The sequence below is a fragment of the Acomys minous genome (genome assembly GCF_964271855.1).
Source record: "Acomys minous genome assembly, chromosome: 12".
NCBI lineage: Eukaryota > Metazoa > Chordata > Mammalia > Rodentia > Muridae > Acomys > Acomys minous.
The window spans coordinates 109,542,148-109,558,766 of record NC_140493.1 but is presented as its reverse complement, the minus strand read 5'-3'; the positions used below and the strand labels follow the sequence as shown (position 1 = coordinate 109,558,766).

At 54.6% G+C, this 16,619-nt stretch overlaps 2 protein-coding genes across 3 annotated transcripts; one reads left to right on the top strand and one right to left on the bottom strand.

Moving 5' to 3' along the window:
* Positions 1-25: 25 nt before the first annotated feature.
* TK1 (thymidine kinase 1) lies at positions 26-9,127 on the top strand. The gene is made up of 7 exons (XM_084749023.1): positions 26-156; positions 246-277; positions 1,134-1,244; positions 3,137-3,230; positions 7,539-7,628; positions 8,362-8,481; positions 8,565-9,127. The coding sequence occupies exons 1-7, from the start codon at positions 91-93 to the stop codon at positions 8,751-8,753; spliced, it is 702 nt and encodes a 233-aa protein (XP_084605149.1). The 5' UTR covers positions 26-90; the 3' UTR covers positions 8,754-9,127.
* Positions 9,128-10,474: 1,347 nt separating this feature from the next.
* On the bottom strand, positions 10,475-15,273 carry SYNGR2 (synaptogyrin 2). Of its 2 annotated transcripts, XM_084751655.1 has the most exons (4): positions 15,110-15,270; positions 12,239-12,476; positions 11,775-11,914; positions 10,475-11,666 (listed from the first exon to the last, which is right to left on the bottom strand). In XM_084751655.1, the coding sequence occupies exons 1-4, from the start codon at positions 15,206-15,208 to the stop codon at positions 11,466-11,468; spliced, it is 678 nt and encodes a 225-aa protein (XP_084607781.1). In that variant the 5' UTR covers positions 15,209-15,270; the 3' UTR covers positions 10,475-11,465. The 2 variants fall into 2 exon arrangements, with proteins under 2 accessions (XP_084607781.1, XP_084607782.1); XM_084751656.1 differs by lacking the exon at positions 11,775-11,914 and having other exon boundaries at positions 15,110-15,273.
* Positions 15,274-16,619: the final 1,346 nt, after the last annotated feature.

The window sequence follows — 16,619 nt, the reverse complement described above, 5'->3', positions numbered from 1 at the left end:
GAGGGGTAAAATTAAAAGGGAAAGGCGCGCGAAGTAGCCAACGCTCCTATCCCTACAGACTCCGGAGGAGCTAAAGTTTGCACAGCCGCCATGAGTTGCATCAATCTGCCCACCGTGCTGCCCGGCTCCCCCAGCAAGACCCGGGGGCAGATCCAGGTGCGGGGTCTGGTCCGCGGGGGTCGGGATGGAGGCTGGTGCGGGGTGCGCGCTCGTGAGGGGCAAGTCTAAGGTGACCTCTCTCCTAGGTGATCCTCGGACCCATGTTCTCAGGAAAAAGGTAAAGACCGGGCCTCCGGGCGGGTGGGCCTCCCGTGGGCGCTTCTCTCCCGCCTCTCCCTCTTCCCGGAGGTCTCTGACTACGCCGGAAACCCAGCCAGACGCTTTCCCGCCTAAATTCTTGGTTCCTGGATTCTTGCCTCCCTCCCGCCCAAGCCTCTTCTCCCCGAGAATTCCTATCTTCGGAGGCGGATCACATCGGGGTACAACTGAAGCCCCCAGCTCACACACCCCAGAGCCCACAGGGCTACCACACGTGCCCGCTGGGGAGTGGGCGGTGTGGACCCCCCTTCCGCCATAGTGTCCTCATGCATTCCCAATTCGAGCTCTCCTGAAGCCACGGAGCCAGATTTCCTCTGAGGTGAGGGTCTGACCTCTGAGAGTCCCACTGCTCAGGGTTTATTTGTTTTATTTTGGGTTTATTTATTTATTTGTTTGTTTTGTTTTGCTTTTGACTCAGCGTCTTTCAGTGTGGCCCAGGCTGGTCTCGAACTCTTAGAAATCCGCTTGACTCTGTCTCCCAAGTGCTGCCATGAAAGGGGTGCACCAACACTCCAGGCACCCCTACTATTCTTAAATGGCCTGATGTCACCTCAGTTTTGTCCCTTGTTCTGAGAGTGCAGCTCGAGATCTGGGGCCCAGAAACAAGTCCTTTGGCACCTCTCTAAAAGGCTTTGTGAGTGAAGTTCATTCAGAAAACTGTAGTTTGTTCCCAACAGCTGGGGGTAAGCCTTGATTAATGGGTGCGGTTTGGGCTACCGGCCGCTAGGTGGTGGTGGCCACCCGCCTTTTCCTCGGGGGTTGGAGGGGGGGGTGGGGGGGGGGGTTGGCCTCACCTGCCCTGGTGACTTTTGCAGCACGGAACTGATGAGGCGAGTCCGGCGCTTCCAGATCGCGCAGAACAAGTGCCTCATCATCAAGTACGCCAAAGACACGCGCTATAGCAACAACTTCTCCACACATGATCGGTTAGTCCTGCCCCCTGCCCCTGTCCTGTGGAAACCCCTTAAGGCACGGGTGCCCACTAAGGCTGGCAGAAGCTGGGCGCTCCTTGGGTAGAGGCTGCAGCCATCTTGATTGACCACACAGGTGTCCCCCCCCTCCTCCCCGCCCCGTTGGCTCCCTGCCGTCAGGTGGTCATCACCATTCCAGCCCTAGCGCTGGACACTTCCGGTCTGCAGCCAAAGGGTGGGAGATCAGTGACTGGGGTTTGGTGGGGTGTGGGCACGCCTTCCTGCGGCCAAGCCTAAGCGCAGGCTGGAGCTGCACCCCAGGGCCTGAGCAGCCTGGAGTAGGGCAAGGTTTTTGAAACAGAACAGGAAGTGGAGAATGTTCAGGGCTTGGAATTGGGTCTGGAATTCAAGCCATGCTTGCTGCCAGACCCTGCTGAGATCTTCACTTCTCCGAGTCTGTAACCGAGGTGTGTCCAGGAGGATGAAAGCAGAGGCGGTGGCAGGGTGGCACCGTGTCTGGCCTGGGCCACAGCCAGCTTGCCCTCCCTCCGCTCGGCTCTGCTAGGGCACAGAAGAGAGGATTAAAGCATGAATATTGTATTAGCTCTTTTTGGGGGCTTGGGGGGGGGGTCAGGTTGCACATGTGCACACATGTGCCTACACACATGAGTTTGGAGACAGCCTTGGTTTGTGAGTTCTGGGTTCCAAACTCATTGGTCAGGTTGGGCTTTTTTTTTTGCTTATTCAAGACAAGGTTTCCTCTGTGTGGCCTTGGCTGTCCTGGACTCACTCTATAGAGCAAGCAGGCTGGCCTTGAACTCAAAGAGATTCACCTGCCTCTGCCTCCAGAGTGCTGGGATTAAGGCGTGCGCCACCACGCCGGCTGGAACTGCTTAACTGTAGGAATACCACTGCACACTGCTTGTCTGTTTTGGGAAACTGCTTTTTCTGAGTTTGTTTCTGAAAGTGAGGCAGATGTGAGGCAAAAGGCGCTGGATCCAGCCCTGCATTCCCCTCCTTAGAGACCAGAGAGGGCGGGTTCCTGGCATCCATTAACGGTCCTGGAGCGTATCCAAAGTGGCCTTCAGCGGCCTGGGGTGGGGTTCCTCCTTGCTGGGAAGCAGTCTGTGAGCAGGGACTCCACGTCCTGGCTCTGCCAGCAGATAGCTGCATGATGTGGAGAGCCCCTTGACCTGGATGGAGGGGAGCAGGGTCACGCTCTGCTGTCTGGCTTCCAAGCCCACCTGCCGTTCCAGATACAGAACAGGACACCCCACTTCCCAGTTGCTGCTCACAGGCATGTTATAGCTTCCTGGGAGCTGGACTCTGGCTTTTGTGGGCTGGAGAGGTGGCTCAGTGGCTAAGAGCACTTGCTCTTACCAAGGACCCAGGTTCATTTTCCAGCACCCACTTGGTGGCTCACAACCATCGGTGACTCGTGCTCCAGAGGCTCTAACACCCTCTTCTGACCTCTGAGGGCACCAGACATACACATGACACATACATACATGCAGAAAAACTGCTACTACACACCTGGTTTTAGACTTTTGCGGAATATCGTGGCCCACACCATTCATTCTAGCATTTGGTAGGCAGAGGCAGGCGGATGAGGCCAGCCTGGTCAATGTAGTGAGGCCAGGACTATAAGACAAAGCCTGTCTCCCCCCCCCCCCCCCCCCAAAAAAAAAGTAAGTGTTGAACCGAGAACTTTGGAGTCTTTGTTGAGCTTAGAGGCAGAGTGTTAATTTTCAGTCGCCAGAGGTAACCTCTATTAACTGGTTTTCTAAACGAGGCCCTTTATTCCCTATCGCTCCCCCTGAGGAACTGATACAACACCACAGGCTGCTCTGCCAAACCACGGTAGCGCCTCACCCTGCCTTGCTCATCTTCTGGCCTCTTTTTCCCAGGAGCACCATGGATGCGTTGCCAGCCTGCCTGCTCCGGGATGTGACCCAGGAGGCCCTGAGTGTCGCTGTCATTGGCATCGATGAAGGGCAGTTTGTAAGTTGGCTTAAAGCATAACCCCCAACTCATGGGTCAGGACCCCTCTCATACTGCTGGTCCATCTTCTGGGGAGGTCGGGAAGTTCACTTGTCTGCACTACCCGTGTGCCTACTGCTGTCATGTGGGGGTGGGGTGGGGAGGGTATGGAGTGGGGAGCGAGGGTGCCAGCCTTGGCTTAATCTTCTTGGTGGTGGGGGATGTGGGTTCGAGACAGTTTCTCTGCGTGGCCCTGGCTGTCCTGGAACTTGTTCTGTAGATTAGGCTGATCTTGAACTGCCTCCTGACTGCTGGGATTAAAGGTGTGTCCTGCCACCACCTGGCTTTATCTTTCTATTATTTTTCTGAAAAACTCTTGCTCTCCTCCTCTCTAGCCTGCTGCATTTCCGGTTTTTTCCAGGACACCCTCTGACTGGGGTGGGAATTGTCCTTTCTGGTCTTAATTTCCCTCCCATGTTCTGGAGGTTACTCCTGAAGGACACTAGATGCCCCTCTGTGAGGGCCTGAGCAGGGCTGCATGAACTGGGTGTCCCTGTAAATCTAGCACTGGAGATGGAGGTGGGATCACTTCAAAGTATTCTTGTCTATATAACCTGTTTGGAGTCAGCCTGAGAGCTCCATGAGGGCCTGCGAACAAGCGTCTGGCCACGCTTACCTCCTTGCCAATTTAAGGCTGTCTCCAGTCCACGAGGAAGAGCAAGAACAGAGGCCTAATGTGTGTACCGCACTCCAAAACGTAACACCATGGAAGTTTTAAAAAATACTTGTTGATGGCGCCAGGGGTGGTGGCACACACCTTTAATCCCAGCACTCGGGAGGCAGGTGGATTGCTGTGAGTTCAAGGCCAGCCTGGCCTACAAGGGAGTCCAGGACAGCCAAGGCTACACAGAGAAACTCTTGTCTTGAAAAATAAAAAATAAATAAATCGGGCCAGTGAGAGGGCTCAGTGGGTGCAGGAGTTTGCAGCACAGCCTGGCAACCTGAATTCCGTCCCTAGAACCCATGAAAGGGTCAAAGCAGAGAGCCACCTCCACAGAGCTGTTCTCTGACCACCACACATGTGCTGCAGCACACATGAGCCCCCGGCCCCATGCATCATATGTAATGATACACATTTGAGAACAGACAGGTGGGCTGACAAGAAGACTCAGGTGTTAATAGCACTTGCTTAGTTTGCAGATGACCCTGATTTAATTTCCAGCACCCACACTGGGCAGTTCATAACTGCCTATAACTCCAGCTCAGAGCATTTCTTCTAGCCTGTGTGGGTAGCCCGCATGTACACACATATGTGCAAGTACATGCACATACCCTTATAGGCACATATACATGATTCTAAATATATTGCATGTAACCTGTGGCAACATAATAAACTACTCAATAGAAAATAATTTCTCACTGGGCGTGGTTGTGCACGCCTTTAATCCCAGCACTTGGGAGCCCAGACTGGTCTACAAAGTGAGTCCAGGACAGCCATGGCTACACAGAGAACCGCTGTCTCAAAAAAAAAAAAAAAGAGAAAGAAAAGAATTTCTCACTGTCCCGTGGCTCCAAGTGGCTTACTCACAAAGCTGAATGGTGGCCCTGGGTGGCCTGGGGTTTGGGCCAGAAGCAAGGTCACTTGCTGACCTTGCAGGCTGGAATTTGCTATGGCTCTCTGACTGTCCACTACTCTCCCACTGTGCCCTGGCAGGAGCCGAGCTGGTTGGATTTATAAAGAAAGGGGTCCCGTCTGCTCCACGTACACGCCTGCCCCCCCCATCCCTACCCTGACACAACGAGGCAGCTTTAGCTCTGATGCCCCCGGGCAGCCTTTCCTCACCGTGCTGTGACGGCTCTCAATTTCATTCCCACAGTGAGGCTGACTGGGTGACTCCCTGTGAGATATGCGTGCCAGCTGTTGGCATTATCCACCTGGGCATGGCAGATCTGTTTTGTCCTCAGCACAATGGCTGTACAGACGTTGACTTGGTAGAGTCAGCTCCTCTCCTCTCCTCAGGCCGCCTGCTACGGCTCCTGGTGTTTCCCCAGGCCCAGCCAGCCTCCTTAGGCACCACCTTCCTTTCTTAGCTCTTCTTGCTTAATAGTCTCGTATCCAGGTCTAGCACTAGCCTACCAGTTTTCCTAGCCCCATTCCCCATCCTAACCTAAAGGAGAGATTTATTTGTATTCCAAGCTCCTTATGACGAATTCATTTAGTAGATATTTTGATTTGGGGTACAGGGTCTGTCTGTGTGGTTTGGGCTGGATTAGAACTCCTGAGTGCCGGGATTAGTCATGGGCTTCCATGCTAGGATCTCCCCATTGCAGAAGAAAGGGACCTCTGTCCCTTCCTGTGTCCTTGCCTTGGACAGTGGGTAGAGGGTTGTTTAGGGCCCTGAAGGCACAGCTGAGGATCTGGAGCCTCCCGTGTGTTCATTTGCCAGCACCAGGGCCCACAGGCTCCTTAGCAGAAGAAGAAGCTATGCATGCAAGAAAGAACTTTGCTTCTGCACTCAGGAGGCAGAGGCAGTCAGATTGCTGTGAGTTCGAGGCCAGCCTGGTCTACAAAATGAGTCTAGGATAGCCAAGGCTACACAGAGAAACCCTGTCTTGGGGAAAAGAAAAAGAAAAAAGAACTTTGTTTCTGTTTGACACAAGTAATGACAGGCACAATAGGAACATACTAGAAAAAGGAAGTTTGCCACATCAGCATCTTTGAAGCAGAGACCACTGGGAATGCCCTGCATGGGCCATATCATGGGTTCTAAAACCTGCTGCGGGGCAGACACCAGTCATGGGCCAGTGGGACTCTCAGAGAGGGAAGGGGCCCTCTTGCGTCCTTGTGGGAGGACTGGAGCCTGGCTTTGCTGAGGAAGGGCCCTGTCTGGCTCCTTCTGACAGAGATGGATGTTCAGAAATGACTGGAGAGGGGTCTTTATTCATGGTAGCCAGGGTGCCGTGCCTGGTGTTGACCAAAGAGATTACTTTCAGCCAGTGCCAGGACTCTGGTGAGTGCCAGCCCAGCCTGGACGCTTCTAATTATACACGTGTGTTTTTATAGAGCTGGCCATGTCACATGCTGTGACTATTGTGGGAATGGCTAGGTCCAGGGACCAATCACATCCGGTCCAAGTTCCTGCCCTTTGACTGTGGCATTCTGGATCCGAGGACAAAACTGGAGCTTCCAGCTCACCTGGGAGGGGCTAGGGAGGGAGGGAGGAGGACGAAGAGCCAGGCACAGTGGCAGGCCTGTAAGCTCAGCACTCTGAAGGCTGAGGCAGGACCATTATACAGTGACAACCAATCAAAAAGAAGAAACAAAGGATGGGCCAACGAGACAATTCTGTTGATAAGCCCTGGGTCTACAAGCATGAGCACCTGAGTCTCAGTCCCTAGGGTCCGTGTTAATCACTGAGTATAGCCCCGTGTCCCAAGTCCCAGTGCTTGGGAGGCAGAGGCAGGCAGGTCCCTGGAGCTCACTGTCCAGGCACCTAGTGAGAGACCAGTCTCAAAAACGGGGTGGAAAAGCCAGGCTTAGCAGCACTTGCCTCTGATCTTAGAACTTGAGGGGCAGAGGCAAATAGATCTCTGAGTTCAAGGCTAACCTGGTCTGCATAGCAAGTTCCAGGCCAGGTAAGTAAGACCCTGTCTCCAAAGCAAAGAGAGAAACAAACAAGATGAACTATTAAGGAAAATGTCCCACACTCTTTCCTGCTGACCATCCCCAGCCCTCTCTGAAAGTCCACTTTAAAAATGAGTTGTTGCCTGGTTGTGGTGGTGCACACTTTAATCCCAGCATTTGGGAGGCAGAGGCAGTCGGATTGCTGAGTTTGAGGCCAGCCTGGTCTACAAAGTGAGTTTAGGACAGCCAAGGCTACACAGAGAGACCCATTAAAAAAAAAAAAGCCTCTAAGACCACTCTAATAGCACTCAGCATGGGCTTTAAGAAAAGTGTTGGCAGGGCCAGTGCCTTCAAAGAACTGTGAGGGAAAGATCTAGCCTGGTGGTTCTCAACCTTCCTGATGCTACAACCATAAATTTTTTTTCATTGCTACTTCCTAACTGTAATTTTGCTACTGTTATGAATCAGTAGTGTAGATATCTGAGATGTGACCCCCTGGGAGGTCGTGACCCACGGGTTGACCTAGCCTCTCTCCTGTCAGGTGCTGGCAAGCCTGGGTAGCAGCAGGCCTGCGGGCGGGGTATTTCACAGGAAGAGCGGCGTGGCCTGGTCTCTGGCTCTGGGCTGATCTTTGTGCTCAGATCCACCAGGGTCTCCATGAGGCCCTCGCTCGGGTAGCTCACTTCTTCTGCCAACTTTCCCAGTTCCCTGACATTGTGGACTTCTGTGAGCTGATGGCCAATATGGGCAAGACAGTGATTGTGGCAGCGCTGGACGGAACCTTCCAGAGGAAGGTAAGGTGCCTGACTCAGGCCTGGGAGTGGGGTGGGGTTCCTGAGGAGCATGAGGCAGTGCACAGGTCTCCCCAGGAGTGCTCAAAACAGAAGTATTGGCTGGAGGACGCTCTGAACCGCCACGGTGCAGAGCGCAGGAGGGCGTGGCTCCAAAAGCAGGGTCAGGATGCTATAGCCTGAATCATAGGGTGTAAAAGAGAAGTGTTGGGGACCGGGCGTGGTGGCGCACACGAGTAATCTCAGCACTCGGGAGGCAGAGGCAGGAGGATCATTATGAGTTCGAGGCCAGCCTGGCCTACAAAGCATGTCCAAGACAGCCAAGGCTATGCAGAGGAACCCTGCCTCAAAAAAAACAAGAAAGAGAGAAGTGTTAGGGCTAGGGTGAGCTCTGGCTGTAATGTGTTTGCCTTGTAGAGCACTCGCGCCTGCCTTCAGTCCTCAGAACTTTTTTTTTTTAAATGCTGGGCATGGTAGTATACATTATTACCCGTCAGTGGGAGGCAGGGACTGGCAGATCTTAGCTACCTAGCAAGCCAGCCTAGCCTACAGGGCAAGCTCCAAGCCAGCAAGAGACCCTGTTGCCAAACAAAACAAAAACCCACCAAGGTGGGCAGTGCTGGAGGACAGCACCTAAGGTCGCTCTCTGGCCTCTACCCACATGCACATGTGAACACAGGCAGGAAAGGGAAGCGCCTGGCTACATGTCCAAACACACCTGCTGTCCTGTGTGTAGGCTTTTGGTAGCATCTTGAACCTGGTGCCCCTGGCCGAGAGTGTGGTGAAGTTGACGGCCGTGTGTATGGAGTGCTTCCGAGAAGCTGCCTACACCAAGAGGCTGGGCCTGGAGAAAGAGGTACCTCCGTATGTTTCTACCCAGGGAGCGGGGCGGGCGTGGGCTTCGGAGGCCCCGCCCTCATGCATCCTCCCCCCCACCAGGTGGAGGTAATCGGCGGAGCCGACAAGTACCACTCTGTGTGCCGCCTGTGCTACTTCAAGAAGTCCCCCCAGCGGGCTGGGCCAGACAACAAAGAAAACTGCCCGGTGCTGGGACAGCCCGGAGAGGCCTCGGCGGTCAGGAAACTCTTTGCCCCTCAGCAAGTCCTACAGCACAACTCTGTCAACTGAGGGGACCTGGGGCCTGCCAGCTCCTGACCCCGTTTGGACTCTCAGTGGGAGAGGGGCGGGCCCTGCAGTTCCGCGGTGCCCTGGGCAGCCTCATCTGCTTGTGGAAACTGCTTTTGTACCTGTTGGCTGCCAACAGAGCCACGTGGTGGTGCTGGCTTCTTCCTTCTTCCTGGCTTCTCACTATCTCAGCCCTCCCTTTGTGCTGCAGCCTGACCTAGGCTCCCACAATGGTGTCCAGAGCCAGTCTTTGACTCCGGTGCCTGTGGTCTTGCTCTGCTCAGAGCCCCATGCCCTTGGTGAGCCAAGACACCATGTTTCTTGAATACATTGTATAATATGAACAATTAATATTAAAGTATATTGCTTAATGAGAACATGTCTCTCTTTAGCCTGGGTTCCCCCCAGTCCTGCAGCCAGTGCCCACATGACTTGAAGGCAGAGATTTCTTCCCTTGTCTTTTTGTAGTACTAATGGTCTCCTTTCTGTCTGGCTGGTTTCAGGACAGATGGAAAAAGAACCAGCTCGGATAGTCAGGGGTGGCGTTGCTAGCCGGCCCAGGAGGTCAGGTTTTGTGAAACAGACACTGGATAGCTTGAGTTGAGAAAACAGCCTTGGAAAGTGGGTGGGGCCACTCCCTTGAAGACCAAAGCCCTAGGGCGAAGACATGCCTGTGGGTCCAGCTTGCCTGCCACCTAACTCATTAAGTGCTTCAAAGCAAGCTCTATAGGTGAGGCCTACAGCCCAGAGCCTGGGTGTAGGGCCCTGTCAGTTTATACTTTGGATTTTGAGAGACACTGTCAGGGCTTGCTACTAGCCTCATCATTGCCCAAAAGCCAAGAGCTGCCTCAGGCCGAGCTGCTTCCCGATAGAGAGGTCCACTCCCTGCCATGTCTCTGAAGGCTGCAAGAAGGGGCAGACTCAACCACACACACACACACACACACACACACACACACATACACACACACACACTGTGCCCGTCACAGAGGAGGTGGTCAGAGGGGCAGCGCCCAGAGGTCCCAGGCAGGCAGCTGAACCCTGGCAAGCTGTCCAGAACAATCCATCTTATTCACAAGCTGACACTGGCTAGTTTAGGATGCGGCAGATGGCAGTGTGAAGAAAGACCCCAGTGTGGGGCGCTGCCACCCCAAGTTCAAAGTACATATTCCATCCGGGCATGATGGCTCACAGCGTCCCTCCTAGCAGGTGCAGCTGAGTTCCAGCACAGCCTGAGCTACAGTGAGCCCGGGCCTGGCGGCGCACGCCTTTAATCCCAGCACTTGGAAGGCAGAGGCAGGTGGATCGCTGTGAGCTCTAGGCTAACCTGGTCTACAAAGTGAGTTCAGCACAGCCAAGGCTACACAGAGAAACCGTCCCAAAAAACAAACAAACAAAAAGCTGGAAGCTAGCTCAGTAGCCTAACATGAGGTTGGAGGTTTAAAAAAAGTGTGGGGTTGGAGAGATGGCTCAGAGGTTAAGAACACTGGCTGTTCTTTCAAAGGTCTTGAGTCACCACATGGTGGCTCACAACCATCTATGATGAAATCTGGCGCCCTCTTCTGGTATAAGGGGCATATGCAGGCAGATTACTGTATAAATAGTAAAAAAAATCTTAAAAAAAAAAAAAAACAAAAAAACCTTTGGCTGTTTGAAGCCTTGTCTCTCAAAACAGTACCTTAGTGTATTTCTACCCCAAGCCCAAGGCGCCACCAAGGACAGCACACTGAGAAAAATGTTTATTCCATCTCCAAATTAATCTACAGAACCTGAGGGCAGGGGTGTCCCCACCAAGTCTCCAATACATTCAGTGCAGGGGTCCTGCCCTCCCGCTAATACCTAACAATTGATAGGGAAATATTTACATAAAGCTGGGTGTTATCTCCAGGCAAAGCCCCTCCCTTCTGCCAGGGGTTGGAGTGAGAAGGAAGTGATATCTAGTCCCCAAGCCTGCCCCACAGCTGTCGGGCAAACAGCCTGGGGACAGTTGGCACAGTGGTGACCCCAGAAGATGGTGAGCATAGAGCCCAGGCAAAGCTGGGTAGTGAACCTGAGTGAGAAGTGGGGAACCTGAGCACTCCAAGGAGATAGTTGCAAGGATCCCCAACCTTGTCTTTGGATTAAAAAAAAAAAAAGTGGTCGGGGCTCCCATAGCCTCCAGCTGAGGGGAAACTGGCATGTGTCAAAAAACCGCGCCTAGCAGGCACCTGCATCTGGCTCTCAGAGATAGGGCTTAGGGTTATTAAAAGCAACAGGGAGCAGAGCACATAGCTGGATGGTAGCACTGGTTAAGCAAATTCAAGGCCCTGGGTACCATCCCCAGTACTGGGGGGGGGGGGGGGCAGGAATAAAAAGATTTAGTAAAAACCCTCTCCTAAAAAATACCCCCTGAGCAGCGAGCAGTGGTGGCGCACGCCTTTAATCCCAGCACTTGGGAGGCAGAGGCAGGGGGATCGCTGTGAGTTCACATGTGGCCAGCCTGGTCTACAGAGTGAGTTCCAGGATAGCCAAAGCTACACACAGAAACCCTGTCTAGGGTGGGTGGCGGTGAAGCCCGTCTGGGCACAGGCACTTGAGGTGAGCTGTCTGGCTGCAGCTTCGATGCAGAAAGGCGTGGACTCTGGCTGTCAACTGTAACAGGCAGCAAACCTTGAGAGAGAAGTCCAGGGTAGAGGGGTGGCCCCAAGCACCCGCCCCGCCTCTGCCCCTGGCTGCTCAGTACACAGGGGGAGGCTGGTAGCCCTCGGTGGTCTCCACGTTCTGGGTGAAGGGCGGCTGCTGGTAATTTTCCACAGAGGCGGCACTAGGGTAAGAGGTGTAGGCTGTGTTGGGGTCCGGAGTGGGGTCCACGTAGTTCTGAATGAAGGCATCCACGCCGGCCTTGTAGCGCTGGTAGGCCAGGGAAGCCAGCACACCCTGCGGTGGGAGACCCAAGGTGTAGGTAGGGCAAGGGGACCTCAGTCTTCACCCAGGCCCCCGAGGTGCCCTCCCCAGCCCCTGAGGCGCCCTCCTCAGCCCACATACCCAGGAAAAGATGGAAAAGAAGCTGAAGGTGATGGCTGCCCGCGCCGAGTCTGCTCCCACCCGCACATCTTCAGAGCTGGTGGCTGCCCACTGGTTGGTCAGGAAGCAGAAACCAACAAACCACAGGAAAGTCCAGAGAGCTAGAGAGACAAGGAGGGAAGACATGGCCCCAGGGCAAGGGGCACTCAGAGAAGAATTCTCCCAAGGCCTCGGGCTGTGTGACCTATAGAAAGGAGGGAAGTGAAGGCTAAGGGGTCCCGAAACCTGACGCCATGCCTCACCCTTATGCCCAACACTCTTGAGTTTCTGAAGTCAGAATGCCTTGTGTGCCACCCCCAGGTACAGGGGACCCAGGAGGAGCCTCAGGGGAGGTTCATGACCCTGAGCCGCCGACAGCAACCCCTCCCGACAGTGCCAAGGCCCCTCAGTTTTGCAGGCTGGAGGTACCGGCGCCACAAGCATACCTGAGAAGAGCAAGTCACCAATGACCAGGTACTTGCGGTCAGTGGCATTGCTTATCTGGGAGAAGAAGGCATCGACCACGAGGAAGAAGGCGGAGGCCAGGAAGGCCAGCACCCCGACGGCACTGCTGTAACGGCAGGCATCCTCGTTCTGGTTGAACACACAGTACAGCTGCCCAGACTTGTGCGTGTTGCTGTAGCCCTCACCAAAGATGCAGGAGAACACGATCAAGGCCAAGACCTGAGGGGAGAGGAGCACTGGTGGGCAGACGCGCACGCTGCGGCCATTTCTGCACAGACCCCTCGTAGGGCCCGGAGATGAGCGTGTCCTGCAGGGCATCAGGTGTCTCTTGTCCCTTCTGAGACTGCTAGGGCTGAGGTGAGAGAGGCCGACTGTGCCCAGGGCATCGTCACAGCGGGTGCTCACCACCAGGGACCAGGGACAGAATGTGCTATTACAGGAGGGGGCTGTCCCCAGCTGCCTGACTACTATGGTCTCATCTAGGCTTGTAACTAAATACATCTCCATTTTGAATGAAATTTGGGGTTTGAGGGGGGCTGTTTTGGTTTGTTTTTTGGTTTGTTTGTTTGTTTGTTTGTGGTGAAGGGGGGTCTCATTTAGCCTAGACTGGACTTGACTCTGTAACCCAGGATGATCTTGACTTCTGATCCTCCTGCCTCCACTTTCCAAAAGCTGGAATTACAATCACCATGCTTGCTTGGGGCTCCCCTCATGGCCTATCCCATCCTCATTGCTGCCAATTTGAACCTAGAGCCTTGCACATGCTAGGGACTCGCACGTGCTAAGTGCGCCACCACCACCACCAGCCTACACTCTCAGCTCTTGACAGATTGTGTGTGTGTGTGTGTGTGTGGTTTTTGTTTTTTTGGAGACAGGATCTCACTAGGTAAGTACTGGCTGTCCTGGAATTCAGAGAACCTGCCTCTGTCTCCAGAGTAGAATGCTGGGATTAAAGGCCTTTGGTTGTTTTAAGATAGAGCCTCAGGCTGGAGAGATGGCTCCTAAATTAAGAGCACTGACTGCTCTTACAGAGGACCTGAGTTTGGTTCCTGCCACCCACACGGCAGCTCACAACCACCCGTAACTCCAGTTCTGGGGGGCAGGGTAACTGCCTTCTGACCTCTGGACACCAGGCACCCAACTGGTTCACTTTCATACATACAGGCAAACATACACATAAAATAAAAACGAGTAAATAAAAAGAAAAGACAGGATCTCACTTGGATTCAGACTGGCCTGAAGTTCATGACAATCCTCCTGCCTCAACCTCCTCAGTGTTTGAGATTACAGGTGTGAGCTACCACACCCGATCTGAGTGACTCTTTTTGTTTGGTTTGTTTTGTTTTTTTAGAGACAAGGTTTCTCCGTGTAACTTTAGCTGTCTGGACTCCCTTTGTAGACCAGGCTGGCCTCGAACTCACAGCGATCCGCCTGCCTCTGCCTCCCGAGTGCTGCGATTAAAGGCGCTCACCACCAAGCCCGGCATCTGAGTGACTCTTAAACAAGATGGGCCACAAAATCACGGAGGCAAAACTCAAGGGTTGCATCCAACCCTGACCGCAACACCCTGCCCCATGTCAACTCCACAGCATCAACCAACACCTTCCAGAACACCCTTCAGTTGCAGCCCTGACCCCTCCAGGACTCCCCAGCTGGCCAGGGTCGGTCTCCCTACAAGGACTTCCCTACGAGGACTTCCGGCTTCTTTGGCACGTAGGGCCCCCCTCCCTTCCAGAGAACTACTAGTCTGGTTCCCCATATAGAATAGGGTTCTTGGGGTAGTCAAATCCACTGATCTGTGAACCAGCCTCAGATCCCCCCACACCCCCGCAGGAGCCAAGGCGGAAGCGGGAAACTCACCGGCTTTAGAAACTGTCCAGAGTTTGGGAAACAGCCCCTTTGGAATCGTCCTAGTCATTTCGCCTCCTCCCCACAGCTGAAGGCCACACTGCCCAGCGCACTTCAACCCGGCAGAGGCAGTCTGTGGGCACCCGGCTGCCTCCAGAATCCCGGGGCCAAACTTATCCGCTCTCAATAGGGCCATGGAAGTGGCAGTCACAAGCCACGCCCCCAGTCGGAGATGAAGCCGGAACTCCAGGACTGGGCGCAGTGTCTGGGTCAGGACTCCTGGCACTGCCATCCTGACTGACAGGGTACAACCCAGGACGGAGTCTACTAAACTCCCTCGCGAGCCTGGGAGGCTCCGGGAAGCCATGCCACCTCCAAGGCACCAAGCCCAAACTCCCTGGGAGCAGTAGGCCCACCCTCAATCTGGCAGCTAAAGCCTCGGCTTTCAGTGTTTTCGTCGTCCCAAGATATGGAAACCAGTCCTACACGCCTGGTACTAGAGGGCTTGACCCACTTCTGGGGAGGGAGTACATTCCGGGTGCGTTAGCAGACCTGTTGCTGGGCTGAGAGGGCGCCAGGCCACCCCTGCCCCCACCCCCTTTGCACCCCACGCGGCTTCAGAAAGTCCCTCCCAGGTGGATCCCCAACGCTGGGAGCCGGCGTGGAGGCCACCTGCTGTGGCGTGCCCCTCCAGCCCCTCCCACTGCCAGCAGGGCGACAGGCCTGCCTCCCCGGGGCACCTCGGGGACATCCCGCACCACAGCGCCCCGGAGGAGTGGCTGACGGTGCGGCGGGGCCCGGGCCGGAGTCGGGGGGGGAGACAAGGTCGGGAGCCACGCTGTGGAACAGGCGACAGGACGCCTGGCCCGGAGGGGACAGAGACGCGGAGGTCTCCGCCAGGCCCGGGACGCGCGGCCGCCGCCACCTGTCGCGCTCCGAGGCTGGCGGCCCACGGGGCCTGGTAGCCAGGACGCGCGGCTCCGGGTCCTCTCTGGCCGACTCACCATGCTCACGACACGCGTCACCACCTGAGGCTGCGACACGAAGCGCCGCAGGTCGAAGGAGCCGCCCGCGTTGGCCGCGCCATAGGCCCCGCTCTCCATGTCGCCGTCGCCGCCGAGCCGCGGATGGCTGCGAACCAGCCGGATCACCCCGCCCCGTTCCGCCTACGTGGGCGTGGCCTGACGCGGACGGAGGGCGTGGCCTGCCGCCGGGGCGTCGTTGTAGAGTTCTCCTCTGTACCTGCGGTGGTGGCAGGTGGCAGAAACTTGGAGCTGCTCCTGCGGCTCCAGAGTGGGGCAGGGGCAAGTCTGTCCTGCTAAGTTCAACCACAAAGGATCAGAGAGAACCGCCAGGAAGAGACATCCTTGGCGGCCCCCCGCTTTGCACTTAGTGAAAGTCCTCTCCCGGAAGTTCTCTGGACACCCGAATCCCACCAATTCAGAACCTAGGCTCATAAATACTCAGACCTCACCCTTCTGCTCCAGACCAAAGGACTGGGGCGTCAAGCTCTCGCCTAGATGTCAACCCCTCCTCCCTGAGTTCCAGCCTCGAGACTACAGTAATAATAGGTATGGCCCCCACCGATCTGGTTACTTTTCCATGTGTAGCAAAAGCCGGGGATGGAGTGGAGGGCAACCCCTTTACCCAATCTTCCTGGACCTGCCCGGCAAAAGCCTCTGAAGGGCAGAGTCCAAACATCTCTAGATATCAAGATCATGCAGGGCAAAGCACCTGGCGGTTATCTCAGGAGGAGAAGGAGGGCAGGAGAAGGAGTTCAAGGCTAGCCTGAGCTATCTGAGAGCCTGTCTCAAAACAAACACCACACACAACACACAGAGTAATGTAAGTTTAAAAATTAAAACAAACAAGGTCATTAGTCCATAGACCCCACACACACAAGCTCCCTTCAAAATAACCTTAAGAAAGGGAATTAGGAGCTTACTCTGAAGGGGTGTGTCAGGAGCGTCACACTGACCACCAAGAGGCCTCCAGACATCCTTACGTGGACAACACAAATGTGCTGCCAAGGCACACATGGCTGTTGAGGGGTGTAGAAGGCTGAAAAGTGACTAGGCAAGACACAGGGTGGGCACAGGGCCACTCCTTGCTACCTACCTCCTAAAATCTGTACACACACACACACACACACACACACACACACACACACAGAGACACACAGACACACACACGAGTATTTGATGGAAGAGTCCTGGCTGGCAAGACTATCCCACACCTTCTCCCTTCCTTTTTCTTTCATCTATTGTTTTTTTCTACACAGAGAAACCCTCTCTTGAACCGCCCCCCCCCCCGAAAAAAAAATCTGTTTTCATTACATTTATTTAATTGTTTTTTTGTGTGAGGCATGTGCCATGGCATATGTGATAAAGAGGACACTTTATATGAGACAGTGGCTCCCCGTCAGTGTGGCTCCCTGGAATTGAACCCAGGCTGTCAGGCTCGGCAGCAAACACCTTTATGCATCTCAAAGGCCCCGTTTTTAGATTTTTATTT

Excerpts from the sequence above, each read along its gene's own strand:
- SYNGR2 (XM_084751655.1), bottom strand. The coding sequence starts at position 15,208 with ATGGAGAGCGGGGCCTATGGCGCGGCCAACGCGGGCGGCTCCTTCGAC. Across the intron at positions 12,477-15,109 it reads TGACGCGTGTCGTGAGCATG|GTCTTGGCCTTGATCGTGTT; the intron begins GTGAGTCGGCCA and ends CTCTCCCCTCAG. Across the intron at positions 11,667-11,774 it reads TCTTTTCCATCTTTTCCTGG|GGTGTGCTGGCTTCCCTGGC; the intron begins GTATGTGGGCTG and ends CTCCCACCGCAG.
- TK1 (XM_084749023.1), top strand. The coding sequence starts at position 91 with ATGAGTTGCATCAATCTGCCCACCGTGCTGCCCGGCTCCCCCAGCAAG. Across the intron at positions 278-1,133 it reads CCCATGTTCTCAGGAAAAAG|CACGGAACTGATGAGGCGAG; the intron begins GTAAAGACCGGG and ends TGACTTTTGCAG. Across the intron at positions 7,629-8,361 it reads ACGGAACCTTCCAGAGGAAG|GCTTTTGGTAGCATCTTGAA; the intron begins GTAAGGTGCCTG and ends TCCTGTGTGTAG.